At 40.2% G+C, this 18490-nt stretch overlaps 1 protein-coding gene across 10 annotated transcripts; it reads right to left on the bottom strand.

Annotated features, from left to right (window-relative positions):
* Positions 1 to 87: 87 nt before the first annotated feature.
* Positions 88 to 18115, bottom strand: mybl2a (v-myb avian myeloblastosis viral oncogene homolog-like 2a). 10 transcript variants are annotated; one of them, XM_040153906.1, is made up of 14 exons: positions 17773 to 18115; positions 17076 to 17309; positions 14313 to 14379; positions 8682 to 8784; positions 8249 to 8320; positions 7907 to 7999; positions 7571 to 7791; positions 7298 to 7418; positions 5788 to 5841; positions 5392 to 5636; positions 4359 to 5061; positions 3227 to 3469; positions 2731 to 2931; positions 88 to 2484 (listed from the first exon to the last, which is right to left on the bottom strand). In XM_040153906.1, exons 1-14 carry the CDS (start codon positions 17981 to 17983, stop codon positions 1882 to 1884), a joined length of 3171 nt encoding a protein of 1056 aa, XP_040009840.1. In that variant the 5' UTR covers positions 17984 to 18115; the 3' UTR covers positions 88 to 1881. The 10 variants fall into 10 exon arrangements, with proteins under 10 accessions (XP_040009840.1, XP_040009841.1, XP_040009844.1 ...); XM_040153907.1 differs by lacking the exon at positions 17773 to 18115 and adding an exon at positions 17509 to 17758 and having other exon boundaries at positions 89 to 2484; XM_040153910.1 differs by lacking the exons at positions 14313 to 14379; positions 17076 to 17309; positions 17773 to 18115 and adding exons at positions 10682 to 10741; positions 11484 to 11750 and having other exon boundaries at positions 89 to 2484.
* Between the last annotated feature and the right edge of the window lie 375 nt (positions 18116 to 18490).

Consider the following 18490-nt stretch of genomic DNA (forward strand, 5'->3'; position numbering starts at 1 on the left):
TGACAACTTAGTGACGACAACAATTCATGCTAACTGCCTAAAAAACATTTTATTTTTATATACGTTTACATTACAGCAATGTCTGAATCATGTTCTAAACATTAGTGACATTTTCAAATGTGCATTTCAGTGCAATACCTAGAATTATGTCTCATTAAGTTTTTGTTTCCCAAAGCCATCTTCCTTTTTAATTTTTTAAAAAAAATATGTTAGATTTTATTCTTTTGTAATCTTTTCAACCTGGGCTGCTGGGGATATACTACTAATCTGCTCAACTGCCTTTTCTTCCACCCTTTACAACTCCTCGCTGATTACAGTATTAGTATTATTCTTACCCAGACAATGCTGTTACAAAACACAGAAACTGACTTGAACATAAATGAAAACTGTGAGCCATAAATACAAGAAATTATAGAGAAAAATATCTTTATTTTATAATACAAGTACATTTTTTGGATATTTCCATGTTGAGACACAAGTGGTCAAGGGACTCATGTTCACCTTGGTGTTTATTAGCACAATATGAACAGTTATCACTGCAATAAAACAGTCAGTTGTTATTCAATGTGAACTTTAGTATGTTTACAAGCCTACCAGTCTATAACAGATAAACTAAGATGTAGAATGACCTTTCCCTTAAACCCCCATCAGAGATTACAACTCATTTAGGAGCAAAAACAGATGATGAATCATCAAGGCTCTTGAGAAAACAATTCACTGGTGCACCTCTAATGCATCACTGACCACTAACAAAAAACAAACAAAAAAAAAAAACAAATTGTAAAAGGCTAATATTAAAAAAGCTGAAAAAAAAGTGCAGTCTCTTTTAGTTGACTGCCAAGTGACCCAACACACAGTCCATATGCCCTTGGTGTACAGCATATAAAACAAATTAATTACCATAACTGAATAGAGAAAAAAAAAAAGGGTTTAAAAATTTACAGTGCGTTTTCTGGCACATATTAATCGCTTAAACTTTTTGCTTTAGGAACTGGCTAGCCATGCACCCACACTGTGATTTACCTACCAAAGAGAACAGCAATAAATATTCTCTGTATCAAGAGAAACACAGGCTGATGTTAAGATTTGATGTGTAGCATTTTTATTGCGGATCTGATTGAAGCAAATTATTTTTATAGCATTAAGGTAGATTTGTGCTTTGCTGTCTGCCAAAGTGTCTTTTTTAATACTACCAGTGGGAGTCAGAAAATTTCAGATCCTACACATTAGTACTCATAATCACTCATAATATTCTTCATGACCTCCTTTTTGAGACAAGAATGTCAGCACAAAGTCTTCAGAGGAACTCATTTTAGTTTGAAGTGATTCAGCTACAAAATACAAATTCCTGTTCATTCCTCTGGCTTACAATTTCTAAAAGGCATCATAATTCAAACTCGGGATTACATTTTACAAGTCTTTATTATATATTGTTTGGGGAATGCAGTTCATCTACTTTGAGTGAAGGGTAAAGAGAAGCTGCCTGTACCTTGAACACTTGTATTCATCTGAGCCCACTAGCCCCAGAGAAATGACAACAGTTTGAGCTGTGACGGTAGATCGCAGGCTGCCACTGTGTTGTATCTGTTTTTTTTTAAAAGAGATATTCTGAGTAGACTGCTCTCATTGTTCATACACTTTTACTATGGTTTGCTGCTGTTGCCTACTGCTGTAAGGTTAAAATGATGCTAAATTCAGTTAGTTTAATGTAATGTTCGAGAAAATTTAATTGAGTTGGATGGGGTCAATTAGGTGCGCAAGCACAATTTATAGTAAGTTGCTGAGTTTCTGTTTAATGCAATGTGACAAGTATGGAGAATTAAGAGTAGCGATTCTTTGGGTGAAGGTTAGAGTAACCAGGCAAAATTGTGACTTGACCTATCAGTGTTTAGGGACCCCACTGTGCTTTTTAACAGTCTTTGCCTTTAAAGAGTTTTTATATAGAAGCAGTCTCTCTGTGGTGTGAGGTGGTAGGCGGTTCCTTTTGGCTCTTACAATGCATGCTGCCATTGGAAAAAGCCGGTCGAAGCCCCCTGAGGTGGCTGGTACTGCCAGTAGCGTCTTGGCAATGCCCTGGAGCACGGGGAACCGAGTAGCAGATTTCCAGTAGAGCACGCTGGAGTTGGTCTCCCACAGTGGTTCGGCCAGGTACACATCAAGCTCTGACATCTTCAAGGTCTTTGCAGGCGGTTGGAGGAAGTTGAAGATGGACTTGCGCTTGAGGTCATTTCCACTGCCTACGTCACAGTTGTTCTCGTCTGAGCTGGCACCAGATGCCTCCATTAGCGTGTTGGCTTGGCTCTCCTCTTCGCCATCCTGCTCCTTTTTCAACTCCTTGTTTGTCTGGTCTTTATCTGCTTCCTCAGAAGGAGGTGGTGAGGCCTCCATGCTTTCTAATGTGGCTTCCACGATGGTACGAGCCTGATTCTTTGACGGAGGAGTTAGGAAACCTGTCTGGTCCTCTAGTTTGGCATCAGAAAACGGCTAGAAAAAGAATGTTCAAGACAGGGTGAGAGTTATGATTCTGAGTGAAGGTATGACTCCATATAAACAGAGGTGAGTATAAACACAGAGCTCAATATAGAGCTCTACATAAATAAATATAAAATCAGTACAAGATGCCATCTTGCAATTTTGCATCCCACCTTTGAAGTTTTCAGTTCATCAGCTCTGTGGATGCAAAATGGTAAAGCATGACAGAAGGGGCAGGCTTCTGTCCTAATTCAGTACCTGCATTTTGATCCTGGGGTCAAGCACAGCAGCTAGTATCATGTCCTTCTGGTGAATCAGGGATTGGAAGTGTGTGTGGAGGCCTGTGCGCAGGGCCTTGTTGAAGTGGGTGTAGTTGGTGACACGGCTCTCCAGGGTCTTATCAAGGCCAATGAGGGAGGGTATGATGAAAGAGATGGTAACACCATGTCCTTGCAGGACCTGGGTTAGAAGAGGCAAAAAAGGAAATGTTCTCACATAATCTTCTACAAACAATACTCATACTACAACTACTGTGATTCCATACATGTATGCAATATGTTAAGGGGTTCACAAAGAAAAAGATGTGTCTAATCCTTGAATCCTTGAATGTACAACTGACAAATTTAGACACAAGTGCGTCAACTATTGGATTTATCATAATGTATGTTTGTTTTTAATTTTCATTGAATAAAAAAAAACAAAAAAAAAAACATTCTTACTACATCCATAAGTTCTCATTAACTTTGTCTTTTACCTGCAAGGCCTCTTCAAAGGGCTCAAGGAGACTCAGGATGTCAGTCACTTGCTCCCTCCTGACCATGACCAGAGGTGGGGCACTGGCTGTGTCGTTAGCCTCTATGCGGGCCTGGGCAAGGAGCGCCATGATGGTGCTCCAGGCAGATTCCTGCACCATACGGCGTAAAGACAGCATCATTGAGTTCCAGCGACAATTACTAGAAGAAGGGCACAGAGACACGTTGCACTCCTTCAACAAAACCTAAACAAACAACAACAAAAGAAAGAGACACAAAATGGTCATGTTAAAACAATTCAGGAAAGAGACGAAAAGTCTCAAAAATCATGATGAAAAATACCCATCACAGGAAATAAACTGGCAAAGAAAAACAGCGGTGACACCAACACTAAATGAGACTTAACGAATTATTTAAAAATTTGGTACAACACACTAAAACTTCCAAAAAAAATAAAAAATTTTTGGAAGTATTTGAACCTGCAGCTCTAACAGTATCAACAAAGAAAAAACCTTTTTACATTACAAACAACAGAACTAGTACTTTGTTTTATCTCCATACACACACACAAAAAAAAGAGCACATCTCTCTCAGGTCATGTGCAAGCTTTTTTCATGAAACACTGACCAAACCTTGCTGTTTCAGGACACTGTAAACTTAATCAAAATAAGACACCTTGCCACTGCTGCCTCATCTTTGGAGGTAAAATTTATAAATATGTGACAGAAAAACAGACTTGCTGACCTGGAGTATTTGCCTTTCCAGAAGAGTATAATCCAGAGTAAAATAAAATTGAAAATGTTATTTTGTGGCCCAATCCCAATTCCGACCCCTTGGCCCTTCCCCTAGTGTTTTGGAGTGCCCTCGACTGGGTAGTGGCCCTTCAAAACGGAGCAACAAGGGGGTAGCGGGTTGAAATCTTTACTTAGGAAATGGGAAACGTTTCGTTACTCGTTTTGCAAAGAATTCTGGGAATTTTCTTCAACAACTCCGTTTGGATTCTGAGAAGTGAAAACGCTCCATTTGGAGGACTTAAAAAAAAACAACAACAAAAAACGGAGGGTTAGGGCATAGTGGTGGGGCCATGGGGGGGAACTGGAATTGGACCTTAATCTATTTGTCTGTCTCTCCTACCTCACTCCAGTAGGCGCTGCTCCTGAAGAAAGCCACCACGTTGTGGACCTGTGAGAGCAGGTTCTCCACTACCCTGGAATTCTTCAGTGCCTCCTTGATCACCAGCTGCAGTGTTTTGGCCACACAGGTGGTCCTGTTCCCAATCTGTAGCTCTGAAAAGGGGGACTCTGTTTCTGACATCTGGTCTGACAAAAATGCCACTATCTCATCTCCATCTGGTTCTCCCCTGTTGGATGAGCACATGATCTTGTAGTCGCAGAACAAGTTGTTTCCGGCCAGGGTTTCTTTCGCCTGATTGGCGAGTACGTAGCCAATGCTGTGAGGAAATATGCCGTAGCTCAGCAGCACACCTTCAAGCTCGCTGGCCACTGCGGTGCTGAGGTTTTTGTGGCTGACGTGACGGAAAGCCACAATGGGACGACAGATCTGCCAAGAATCACTGACAAAGTGGAGCTGCGCAACGACGATGGGCTCCTCCACTTGTTGGGATTGATCTCCAGCCCAGAGGTCAAAGGTGACATGAATGGCACTTTCACCATCTTTGGTTCTGGCAAGGCAGGCTTTAAGGTCACGGATGAGCTGAGGCTTAATGGTTCTCTCCACATTGTCATAGAGCTGCAGGCCCATGGCACGCTGGGATAGCTTGTTGTATTCAGGGCTAATGATACTCATGAAAGACCTGAAGCCTGTGCCTTCTACAAAACTGTGGGAACAAAGATACATTGGCATTATAAATTTTAATGGGGTGTGTTTGATTGTGTGATCTAGGCTGGTGATTGGATTTCTATCTTAACATGTGGTAGACATACAGGTAACTAGCCTTTCTGCTTCAGGAGGAGGCGTATGTGTTGAGCACAGTAATTCAATAAAACACACAAAGGTTGAAAGACCAGCAAGACATATGTTATCGTTCAGGGAACACAGACTCATGAGAGCATGTCTCTAAATTACATATTACAAACTTAGGTAGTTTAGCAACTTCTGACAACAACCTCACATGGACACATTAACGGCCATTAGCACTAAAAGTCACCTGAGTGGTAGCATGTCTTCAGCGATCATCCTCAATGCCGCATCAGCAAACTTTTTCTGGTCCACCGGCACGACTGCTGGTGGAGCCCCTGAGCTGGAACTAGGACTGGAACTCGAACTGGGGGGCAAGGAGGGACTCGGAGAGGATAACTCTCCCCTCGATGCCAAAGTCTGTGGAGATGGAACAGGCGTTTTCTGCTTGGTTCTCTGACACTCTTTCTGTTTCTTCTCTTTCTTTTGTCTGACCTGCAGAAAAGCAATAAGTAGGAGAGTGAAACCAAGCTTTTCACATGGGAACATTTAGATTTTTTTAAATAAAAATCATGCATACAAAACCACCTATTAAGTTTATCAGGAAAATTAAAAAAACAAAAAAAACAATCTATATTAAGCTTACCACTTCAGGAGTTACTGGTTCAGTGTCTAATACAACGTCACACTTGAAGTCCACCTGTAATACAACATATGATGTAAATCCAGAATAGTGTTGGTGCTGCAATATATTATAAATAACACTAGAAGTTTTATTTTTCTTTCATACAGAGTCTGATTAGCAAGCCTCAAAATAATCAATGTACTGATAATGATATTAGTATAATAGAACTGTACTGCACTTTATTAAGAACACCACACTAATACTAGGTATGGCCACCCTTTGCTGTAAAACAGTCTCAACTCTCGTGGATTCCACGAGATGTTGGAAACCTTCCTTTGAAATTCTGGTCCATGTTGACATGATTGCATCACATAATTTCTGCCGATTTGTCAGCTGCACATTTATGCTGCAGATCTCACGTTCTACCACACCCCAAAGGTGCTCTACTGGATTCAGATCTGGAGATCAGGGAGGCCATTGAGGTATACTGAACTCATTGTCTTGCTCATGTAACCAGTTTGGGACTTTGCTTTGTGACATGGTGCATTATCATGCTGGAAGTAGCCATTAGAAGGTAAACTGTGGCCATAAAGGGATGCTAATAGTCAGTAACAATACTCAGGCTGTGGTATTCAGACAATGACTTATTGGTGTTAAGGGACCCAAGAAAACCAAGAAAACATCCCTACACCAGCGTGGACTGTTGATACAAGACAGATTGGGTCCATTGATTCATTCTGTTAATGTCAAATTCTGATCCTATCATTTGCGTGCCTCAGCAGAAATCAAGATTCACCAGACCAGGCTACATATTTCCAGTCTTCAACTGTCCACTTTTGATGAGCCTCTGTTCACTGCAGCCTCAGATTTCTGTTCTTGGCTGACTGTAGTGGAACCCAACGTGGTCTTCTGCTGTTGTAGCCCATCTGCCTCAAGGTTTGACGTGTTGTGCATTCTGGGATGCTTTTCCACTCACAGTTGTAAAGAGTGGTGATCTGAGTTACTGTAGCCTTTCTGTCAGCTCCAACCAGTCTGGCCATTCCCCTCTGACCACTCTTAGCAACAAGGTCTTTCCATCAACAGAAATGACACTCACTGAATGTTTTTTGTACCCTTCTGAGTACAGTCTACATACTGTCGTGTGTGAAAATCCCAGGAGATCAGTAGTTTCAGAAACACTCTATCCAGCCCGTCTGACACCAACAATCCTGCCACGGTTCACTTTCTCCATTCTAATGTTTGATGTGAACATTAACTGATGCTCCTGACTTGTATCTGCGTGATCTAATGCATTGCACTGCTGACACATGATTGGCTGATTGTATAATTGAATGAATAAGCAGGTGTAACGGTGTTCCTAATAAATTGTTTGATTAGTGAATTTACATTTTTCAAACTGTAACCAACAAATATTTTACCAGCTACGTCCCAATGATATTTAATCAACTAAAATGGTGGAAATCAGTAGAAAACTGAAAACAAGGATCCGTACACAATGTGTGCTAAATTCAACTAAAGTTCACTACTGTACCTCTCCTTCCACAAACTGTTGAATATCAAGGGAAATGCTGTCAGCGTTGTCTTTGTAAAAGCCCAGCTCCGCTTTACGTTTGATGGTAGAGTTCCAGTGATTCTTCACAGAGTTGTCTGTCCTTCAAGAGGAATTGAAAATGTACATTAAAGTCTCTGTGTCATCCCTGGTTACAAAAGACTTATTTTAAGAGTAACAACAAAATAATGCACGTGACTGCCCATCATCTACATTTTTAAATTTCAACAAATCAATCACCGCTAACTGACTCACCTTCCAGGGAGCAGCTTGGCGATCTCAGCCCACCGGTTTCCCAGAATGGTGTGGGCTTTGTAGATGATGAGGTCTTCTTCGTCGGTCCAGGAGCTTTTTTTGACCAGTGGGTCAAGGTGGTTGTGCCAGCGCTCACGACACTGTTTCCCAAGCCGTCCTTTCAAGTGCCTGGCAATCAAAGTCCAGTGTCTGGTGCCGTACTTGCCCACCAGCTCTACTATCTGTCCAGAACAAATACATACGCAAACATAGAACAACAAAGTGAGATAGGACAATATTATCCTCAAGCTGTGTTTAAACTAAGTCTGTATCAGATTTTCTTTGTAATTTTTCCACCTTTTCGTCTTCCTCTTTGGACCAGAAGCCTTTGACTAAATCAGGATCCAGGTGTTTCTTCCAGCGGTGCATACACTGGAATTCTGTCCGCCCCTGTCGCAGCAACAGGAAATTAAGTCATTTTTTTTAAATTCTGGGACAGGTTGTTGCATTACTCAAGTTTAAAATGATTAAACATGGAGAGACTGATTAGCATTCAGAGATTTGCATTTTTAAGAACCTGACAGACACATGGCTGCAAGCCCTCTGGGATTCTTCTGTTTCATTAACCTTTAAAAGTTCATGTTGCTGATCTCATCATTCTCTCTTTCTCAACTGATGTTGTTGCTAATGAATACTTACAGGTAAAAAACTGGCAATGGTTTTCCAATCTTTTTTCCCAAAGTTGGTGATCAGGATTTTGAGATTGTCATCCTGAAAACACAAGAAGAAATCAGTTCACACACAGTATAATTCAATGTGAGCTTTAAAGCAATGCAGTTTTTATTGAATTTATAATTGAATTAAATAATATTATAATTTTAACATTATCTAACAAACCAACAGATCACCAGAAACCTATGTGTCAAATTTCTTGAGCACAAGTTGCCACCTCTGCTTCAACTGGCTCTTCCTGCTAGCCTGCACCATTACATTTTAGTTACTGACACTAATGTAGTAAACTACTTGAAATTAGAGCCAACAGCTCCAGATAACACCATCCAATGAGTGTGTAAAATATAAATATCAGGCTGCTGTAAGTACAAAAGTTGTTGAAAGTCTTATTTTCACTCACCTCTTCCTGAGTCCATTTGACTTTACACTTGGTACCATCCTTCTTCTCTGCTGTGTCTGAGTCAGTGTCAATGTATAAATTACTATCCCCCTCTTCTTCCATGCTGCAAACACACAGTCAACCAATAATCAAAACAAACATTTACGGCTGGATTTCAAAATGAGATTACTAAGCGTGAGAAGACACACTATACAGAAGGATTAGATATCTCAGTACAAGGTATACAATGTACATTGATATGAACATATGATATGGTTGATATGGACTTCAGAATGGTGGTGTTTAGTTTTTCAAATGTCATTTTTAACCTCACCTTTAGCTGTCGCATTAATACAACAGCCAACATGTCACTCTCTTTGGACTAACATACTGAAATGCTACATTTAATGCGGTCTCAAGATTAAGACACTATTAGAATGCCATTTCCGGCTAATGCCTGTTAAAAGTTACTCTCTATAGTACAATCTACAATGCCACTGCAATCAATATAAAGAACCTGCAAGTTAACATCAAAGTCTATAGTAAAAACAACATTGCAGATGCCAGACAGGGGAACTCAGAAGAATTTACACAATTATTGGCAGATATATGTGTTCTCTGAAATGTAAATTCCAAATTATCTGACCTAAAACTCAGTACCAAAGCAATATGTTGGTGTCAGACCAATAAATGTCATTATGGTGCCTAATTCTTATTGCCCTATTCTTGAAAGGCACGTGTACTGTACACAGCTAAACAAAGTCTACAGTGCTTTGAAGTCAAAATGCTATGCCTCTGCAGTCAACAGATTCAAACATTGCCGAAACTTGTTTAAAAGTAAAATTCCTCCTGATTCATCTCTTAAAACAGCTTACTTGGTAACTGGCATTATCCAGTTCATCTCATGTCTAAAAAATGTCTAAATGTAAATAGAATAAAGACTACAGAGACAAAATTAAGTACAAAGGCAGGACTGAATGTTGCAAAGGAATACAAATGTACGTTCAATCCTTAATGACAGCAGAAGAGAGCGTTTACTAAACGCTGCCACCAGAGTGGCAGTTCTATGTAAAACAATTTTTTAAAACCTGTCTATATATTCAGCATTAATCAAAACATGCTTGCTCAATATGACAATCTGTGGTATTTTACAACAATATCCAAATCTCCCGTCAGTCACTACTGGTCTGTCTGATAATGTTAGCCACACTGGTGGCTAAAAGAAAGCCTGTGAATGACTTTCACTGAAAACATGGAAACTTTTCATTTTCGGACCACCATTCACTGTAAAAATGAACTTTTTGAGGACAGTTTTACTCTCCTATTCTTTATCAGTAAGATGAAATTTGACATCTTCTCTGTAATGTGCTCAAACAGATAACTTTGTTTGTTGGAAACTGTTGCAGCCAATGAGGAACACACTTTCCACAAGTGTTTTGTTAAGAGCTAAGACACATAGACTTATATATTCGTATAAATGCTTTGTCACCTATCTAACTCTTCACAATTTCCTTAAGTACAAAGCCTGTGTATTTTACTTTCCCGTCGCGCAACTATATCAACAAGCATGCATGTTGTGCTCCACAGCCGCGAGCTATCTGCCCACAGAAAAGCTGAGATAGCTTCGCAGCTAACATTAGCTGCAGCAAACCAAACCATTACCTGGACATGAATATGATACGTTAGGCTATATATATAAATATATATCATCTAAACAATACACTCCGCAGATTTCAAGACAAAATTACTGAGATGAAATGACTGACAAACTAAAAATCCTTCATTCCAGCTTGCTTGCAATTTGCAGCCAGCTACTTTGGCTAGCAGGTCTCTTGAACACGCTTGATGAAACGTTGACTGACCATGCAGAGAGTAGAGCGCCTCTAGCGGTGCATGTACGCAAATGCAACAAATCTGCCTGCCATTTTTATCGGCGACAGTGAGGAGTTTGTGATAAATTTGTGACCAGAACAAGGAAAGCAGGCTGACATGACAGTAGGGAGAAACACAGAAATGCGTACCTAAACTTCAGATTGTGCAACTGCTTCTGGAAAACAGCAGGGTCCAGCTTTTCCAGCTCACTACCATGACACAACAGAACAACGGCTTTTAAACGGACATGAGGGAGAGGAAACAACGTCTCGCTCACACTCTCATTCACACAACAAATCAAAGCAACCACTGCATTTACAACTATAGCGATGGTTACATTGAAATTATTATAGCCGTTAGATATTCCCACCCTGAGCACAACGTAAATACTCATTTTTCTCTCAAATAAAGTAACAACATCCTAAAACGTTCATGTTTCCCTCACTTACCCGCGAGACATCCCTCCTCTGTATCTCCAGCGTCTGCCCTAGAAACGCAGCCTGGACCGATCAACTGGAAGTTTAAACGTAACTCAAACGAAAAACCCTCTTTTTTGACATAAATTAAAGATCCGACAACGCACCGCTGAATAAAGTGTATGTATTAGTTACTAAAATATAGAAAACAGTTAAGCAACTCGTGGCATTCCGAGTAGAAATTTACCCGGGAGTGAAAATGAGAGGTCTGTTCAAGAACAACAGAGCTGCACAGCTGCACACTCCCCGGAAACGGACCATGCGGATGACGGTTACAACCGACGCTAACGGCTAACGGCTGCTGTTGCTCAGACCGTTGACTGTTTGCTCTGCATTCAGGGCTTCACTTTCTAACATTAACAAACCTGTTTAGAAAAAAAAATACCTTTCTCGATCAAGCATTCCTGGGCGTTGTCTTGACTGCCGCGTAATGACAACACTAGTTTAGCATTAGAAACATTTTAACTAAATTTACCTCTTCATGAACTCACTGGTGGGTCCCCTATTTCTGCTAGGCTACATGCTAGCACTGCTCAAACCCATAATTTATTTTGAGTTGTAAGTAAGGCCTCAACTTTTCTAAAGGTAGCAATTATAGCAACCTGATGCATAAGAAAATATGTATAAAAGGAGGCAGTCTAGTTTGAATGACATCTGATTTGTCAAAGGAAGGCGCATGTAGGCCTGGCTAGGTTTTTCTTCAGAATTCACAGCATGCTAATTTTGCCCAGCCGTGTGTGTCTACATGTCTCTCTATGGCTGTGAGGACATGCTGGCCGGTCCTCGCAACTTAAAGGGCTGTTTGAGGGTTATGACTTGATTTTAGGGTTAAAATTAGAATTTGGTTTGGGTTAGGATCAGGGTTAGGTTTGGTGTTGGGCTTTAGTTTTGATGGTTTATGGTTAGGGCAAGGGGATAGGGAATCCATTTTGTCAGTGAGTGTCCTTACAACCATAAAAGGACCAATGCATGTCTGTGTGTGTTAGTGTGCGTTATAAGGTTAAGTTTTACAGCCTTGTTCACTTTGGCATTTTCAACTTCGTCCCTGCTCTCTTCATCTGCGTTGCTTAGCAACTATTGGTTCCTCACATTTACTACGGTTACTTAAACCAATGTGTTTCTAACAAAATGGGCAGTTTATATTCTTTATCGTGACCCTTTCCATGTGAGAGAAAAGAACATATTTTGAATCTTTATTGCCCACACAGCTTTTGCGCCTTACTGTCACATTAAACCTTTGTTACCTTCATCCAAACTACTAAAATTCTGTCGACCACATAATAGTAGTGGTGAAAATGTGGAAAACTATATCTTACACACAATTCTGCATGTGTGTATCACATAGCCTTGGCTTCTGTTTGTTTTTATGCATTACATTCCATTCATGATTCAATGACCCCAGTTATGTGTTGTAGTTCTCTTTTTTAACCACTAAGTGGGGCAGTTCCACAGTAATGCAGCTGGTGAGCTGGTAATAAGGTCACCATCTTTCCACCTGACTACCTTCTACCTACAGTTGAACACGTGACTGTTAGGATTAATAATTGACCTGTTGATCGCAACAGGAAAAGAGAAATTACTGAGTCTCTGCTGCTTAAGGTGACCACCATTTCAAACTGTGAGTCAAGTATGTATTTGTTAGTATAGTTTTTTTTTTTAATTTTGTTTTATAATCCTCTTATAACCTTTGTTCTTCACTAACTGTTCACGTATAGATCTTGTGCTATGTATATTTGTGCATACTAATGGAGACCAGGAAGACTATTAACTGTGGCAGTGGAAGCAAATAGGGAATCCGTTTAACATTAAACAATAAAACACTGCTTGCAATGCTTTATCTGGTGAAATTAGTTTGTGCACAGAAAAAACAAATAAGACGAGTGATTAAAAAAAAAGATGTCATTATCTTATTGAGACTTATTGAAGCTCTGTTTTATATGAAATCTTTTCCAGGAACTATTCTCTTATCTATTCACTGTTGTCTCTGTTTTACCAGTGCTGTCATTGCTTTATTTTGTATCACTATCATCGGCCTCTTTTCTGATCATTTCCTTACTTTGTTGATATCATTGGGTTTATAACATATTTTCTAGTCTTTTATTTTTCCTGGAAACTACCTTGTTATGTTGCTATAGAAAACAGCTATTATTTCTACCTGGATTTTATAACACAACCCTAAACACATACAGCATGGTTGAGAATAGCTTCAGGAAAAATCATCCGTAATTCTGTGAAATGTGTGCATACAGATTTTTTCACCTCTTCCCTCACATCATCCAACATGAAATGGGATGTGAAGCATCTTGATAAGATGTATTTTTTGCAAGGCTATCTTTTTCAGGAGGGCCCGACTCACACTCACACAATTACACACATTCACTCCTGGAAGCTGGCCGTTAAAATCACAGTTGGGGTTTGGGGATCAAATCGGCGACACAAGCCCACTCAAGCCTTTAGCCCAGCACTGCCCCTAAATTTACTCTTATCTTTCGCTTTATGTTTCATAAGCCTTTTCACCGAAGCACAGGTGTAAATAATAAAGTCAGTGATGACTGAATTCCATGTAGGTGATTCAGTGTCAGGGTCCTGGTATTGTACATGCTGAGAAGAACGGAGGCATTGTTAATGATATTTTAATTTTATTGTATAGTTAGTGTATTCTAACACCTTTTCTTTTTCTACTATGACAAGTCAGAAAGATCTTCTGCAGGCCTGGCCTATTATCATCATCCTACTTCCTTTCCTTCCCACCTCTGCATTCCTCTTCTTGTATATGCGTTTAGCAGCACCCATGTCACATGACATGTCCACTCTGGATGTGGATCTAAAGGACAGAGATGTTCAAAGACCTTCGTCTGCCAGTTTTACACGCAGCTGCCTCCGAAACTGGGAGATGGACACATTAGCAGAATTAACTGTACAACATCATATCATGCAATCTAGTCTAATTCCATAACCCCATATTAACAGATACATTTCAGAAGGCCAACATATTGTTGGTGCAAACCAATTGTTATGTTTGAGGGCTCTGTTGGTGATGCTGCTGTTATGGATTGCATTTTTTTATTACAAATGCATGTAGCTACTAGTCACCATGGTATATCAGGCGTAAAACAGATTTTTATTAGACTAGATGTTAAAATGTGTTCTCTGTTGATAAATCAGCGGAGGCTAAAATTAATCAGTGATGTCAGGCATTATTGATACAACATGATATTTGCAGAGCTCAAGTGTGAAAAGTCAGTGTGTTTGTTTAATGAAACAAGTCTGGTGCCAAAAGGACTTTAAGTGATTGTGTGCTCACCCTCTAGTCTGCATGTTGCCTCCCAAAAATTGCACAGTATTTTCTGACAGGTATGTGTACGGTGGCCCTGAGGGTCAAACCACAATGACATTTCAGAAAACATAACATTTCAGAAAACACAACAGCATTTCAGAAAACATGACATTTCAGATTACGGAAAGGGTGAGACAACACTGCTTGTTTTTGATTGGACAGAACCCAAGTCACCAATCAGAAATTTTACAGTGTGGTGATGCTTCTAGTTTGACCACGTTTGTGCTCTAGCAAGCAAATTAGAAGGTCTTTCGATAAATACTTAGAAACAGCCTACGATCACAGCAGCTCTACATCCAAATGCTTGACTGAATTCCATTGGCCATGTAGCTTGAAGTGCATCTCACTCGGTCCACTCATTTAAAAACTCAAATCTACCATGAAGTGTGCCAATTAACTTTTGCCAAACTCTAGAAACAGTGGAATAAGAGGCGCTGAACCTGAAAGCCAAATCTTTCAGAGGAAGATTAAGTCTCAACCTCAGCCAAATTAATTGTTCACATTTAAAAATCATAGACAAATGTCTACAGGTGATATAAGGCCCGCACACTTGAAAAACCTGCAATAAAACTAAGATGTTGGGGAGCCCAGTGTAAAACTTTGTCTTGTCTTCATTCTTCTGAAAAGACTCTTGGCTAAACTGTGTTTCCAATGCTTTAGTCTGAAGATCACCCAGTTCTGTTGTGGTTTGCTTCAGCATATCTTCCATCCTTTCAATTTCATCCAGGGTTAGTTCTGTCTGGCATCCTGCATCTGCAGACAATACTGTATATGGCAGTGGGACTGTCACTTTTTCCAAAAATCAAGCCTGAAGGAATTTAAAACGACACGCAATTGGTTTGAATGATCAGTGTTGTCTAGTTATCTTCTTAGTTGTCAGCTTTCTTACAAAGGTTCAAGGTATCTGGTCCAATTATTTGCAGATTTTTATTTTTTATACAATCATTTAACCAGGTGAGTTCATTGAGAACCAGTGGTGGAAAGTAGCTAAGTACATTTACTCAAGTACTGTGCTTAAGTACCAACGCTGTGACATAAGGACAAGCAAGGCAAGCAAATCTGATATTGCCTGTTTGCATTCATCTTGTACTTTACTGTCCTCTTGTGGCCGACGTAAGCTATGTCTCTGGAAGCTAGGTTGACTACCAGTCGTTAAATCTATTGTTTGTGTCATTTTCGTGAGCGTGGCCCTGTCCCGTTGACAAAGGCTGGGGCTTATCAAGCTGGGGGGGCAACATTATTTTTGAATGCTTGCCCATTGTGGACAATCCTGGGAACTGACGGGTGCCTAGATATAACCGACTACAGACTCAGCTTCCACCGTTCTGAGATCAGTTATGGAACTGAACACATTAATGTAATGGAGTATTCTCACATTGCTGTATTGGTACTTTTATACAAATGCACAGATACGTGTGGAAACTGTACTTGAGCATAAGAAAATCACTTCAACAGTCTTTTTTTCCCAAGCATGAAGACACAGCAGCAGGAAGTAAACTAGCAAATGACACTACGAATCATCATCTCAAATCAGTATAGGCTGTTTTACTAAGGGGTTATAACAAGGACAACAGGAGTTAGGGTGTATTATGGAGAAGCATTTGCAAGAAAGGCTCTCCCAGACATATTTATTCAGTTTACATATTAACAGTTAACTATGTAACATAATAGCCAACCCTTTTAATTCTGTTCTGCTTTGTATTTATCTTATCAATATTTTTACCTTTCTGTTATTCAAGGTGTAGGGTTCTCTGTGCAAGATCTGCAGTAAATTTGAGAAGTTTGACACAGCACATTGAGGCAGGAAAATACAGGATTCCTCATCGTCACTGGAGTGTGTCATTTTCAGTTAATGGTAAATATTTTGAAGATTAAATAGAAGTAGATTTAAAAAAAAAGATATATTTCCTCTATACTGCACATTTGATATGTTTACTGTCAGATCTAAGGAATAATCCTAATATTATATATGTTATACTTCCATTCCACTACATTTCAGAGGGAAATATTGTACTTTCTTCTTCACTACATTTATTTGACGGCTTTAGTTACTTGCTACTTTTGAGATGAAGATTTTACACAATGGATATTATAACAAGCTTTTAAAATAGAACACATCGTTAAAGATTAAACCAGTGGTTTCCAACCTTTTTTGATTCTGAGTTATTCACAGCTCTGCCAAATACAGACTTTTCCCTCTAAACTTCTCACATGGTTTCATTTCAATAAATATTCAAATGATCCAACATCTCAAACATTTAAGATTTGAGAAAAAGTCCTAAAACTGAAAACAAATTTTTGTATCAGAACTTTTTTTTCCCCTTTCCTCTCCCAGTAATCATCTCACAACCCCTCAGATTTATATGGTGTCCTTGTATATAAAGTACTTCAAATCAGCCCCACCTCCAGCTGCTACACATTGATGCTCCAGTATTAATCATCTAATGGTGTCATATATAATAATATATCAGTCCGAGGCACCAAACCAGTACTTTTACTTTAATACTTGAGCTACATTTTGCTCATTTGTAGGATTTTTCATGCAAGATTTTTACTTGTAATGGAGTATTTTTACATTGCTGTATTGGTACTTTTACTTAAGTAAAGAATCGAATACTTCTTCTACCACTGTTGAGAACTTAGTATACCTTATTTGTTGTCAGAGTCACGTCTGCCTTATCCAACTATAATTTAAGATGCTGTCTACACTCATTCATCCAATTCATTTACCTTGTCGATCGCGTAACATCTCGGTGATGTCCTCTGGCCCTGGCTTCTCAGCCGACTCATGGAGATCCAGCAAGGCCTCTGCACCTTCTGTGCGTCTTTGGTGATCATCCCCGGGCCTCGTCCTCTCCTCTCGTAGAAGCGATGCCTCTGACATGGACTTACCTTTCTGATAGCCCAGGTTAACTGTAGGAGCCCAGTCTACGGACTCAACGTCATTTAAAGCACTAGGGCAGCCTTGGGAGAACAATAAAACCGCAAGAAACGCTTGTAGCAATAAGGCTGCACCCTGCAAAACACTTTAGCGTTAGTTGTCATTGCTACTTATAGTTGTTCAGTTACAGTCACAGACAGAAACAATAACTTTAACATTACAAAAGAAAGAAGCAGTTAGCTACATAAACATAGACACATACACCGCATTAAAAGCTGTTACCGGTATTAATGTTGTGGCTGAATGATTTCCTATATCTGCGTGCGTGAGCGCGCGCACCGTGTCCGTAGCGTTTTTCTACGGTTTCCCGGTCGAATGACATGTCTCCTCTAAATGGCGTGCAGCCGGCCGCGCCGAATATTTTCAATCGTTTGGTGGGTGTGTCGGAGGGTGTTGCCCAGACCGCAGCGACGTACATAATAACGTTTTGCGACTCTCGGTCGGGGCTGAACTTTCCCCAGGTTTAAGTGCTGCGGCTTCCGTTACCTTTGACGAAGTGGTCGCTGCACACACGGGCATTATCCGACTCCGCTCCTCCCGAGCTCAGGATCGCAAGCCATTTTTTCCGGCGTTTTTCGGTCAATTTCCTGCACTTTTCCCCCTTGTGAACGACAACTTTTGGCACTCGATAGAAGCTCCTCGTGGTTTCACGGTTCGAGCGATTCGAGCAGCCATAAACGACGCAAATCATGGGCATTTTGAGGGCTCGCGATAGTGTTTCCTCTGTCGAAAATCACTTCCTGCCCTCCATCTGCAGGTCGCGCAGCGCCACAGCGACGTCAGACGCAAACAAACTGTAGAAACAGGGCCACGTTCAGCCCCGACAAAACATAGTAAAATGTTTATTTAAGCGGAAACGGTGACGAGTTGAACACCTTGTTGCGTTACGCATGCGCACTGCCGGGCAGGGTATAAAGGGGAAAACCTGACTAAATGAGCGGGGAAACATAGCAAACGCAGATGCCTCCCCACAGGGTTTGAGAAGGAGTGAAAAATAATGTGAATCATATGCTGTGGCCTTCGCAGTCACCAGATCTCAACCCAATAGAGTGCTGAAGGGATGACGTATTTTTGTAGGTCAACCAAAGTATTGGCATCCCTGTGGTTCCCTCAACAAAAAGCCAAGGTCATTTTTCCATTGGCTTTTGAGTTATTGCAGAAAATAAGTTCTGTGACAGACAAAAGTTTATTATACTTACACATT

The sequence above is a fragment of the Xiphias gladius genome, chromosome 18, assembly GCF_016859285.1.
Source record: "Xiphias gladius isolate SHS-SW01 ecotype Sanya breed wild chromosome 18, ASM1685928v1, whole genome shotgun sequence".
Taxonomy (NCBI): Eukaryota; Metazoa; Chordata; class Actinopteri; order Istiophoriformes; family Xiphiidae; genus Xiphias; species Xiphias gladius.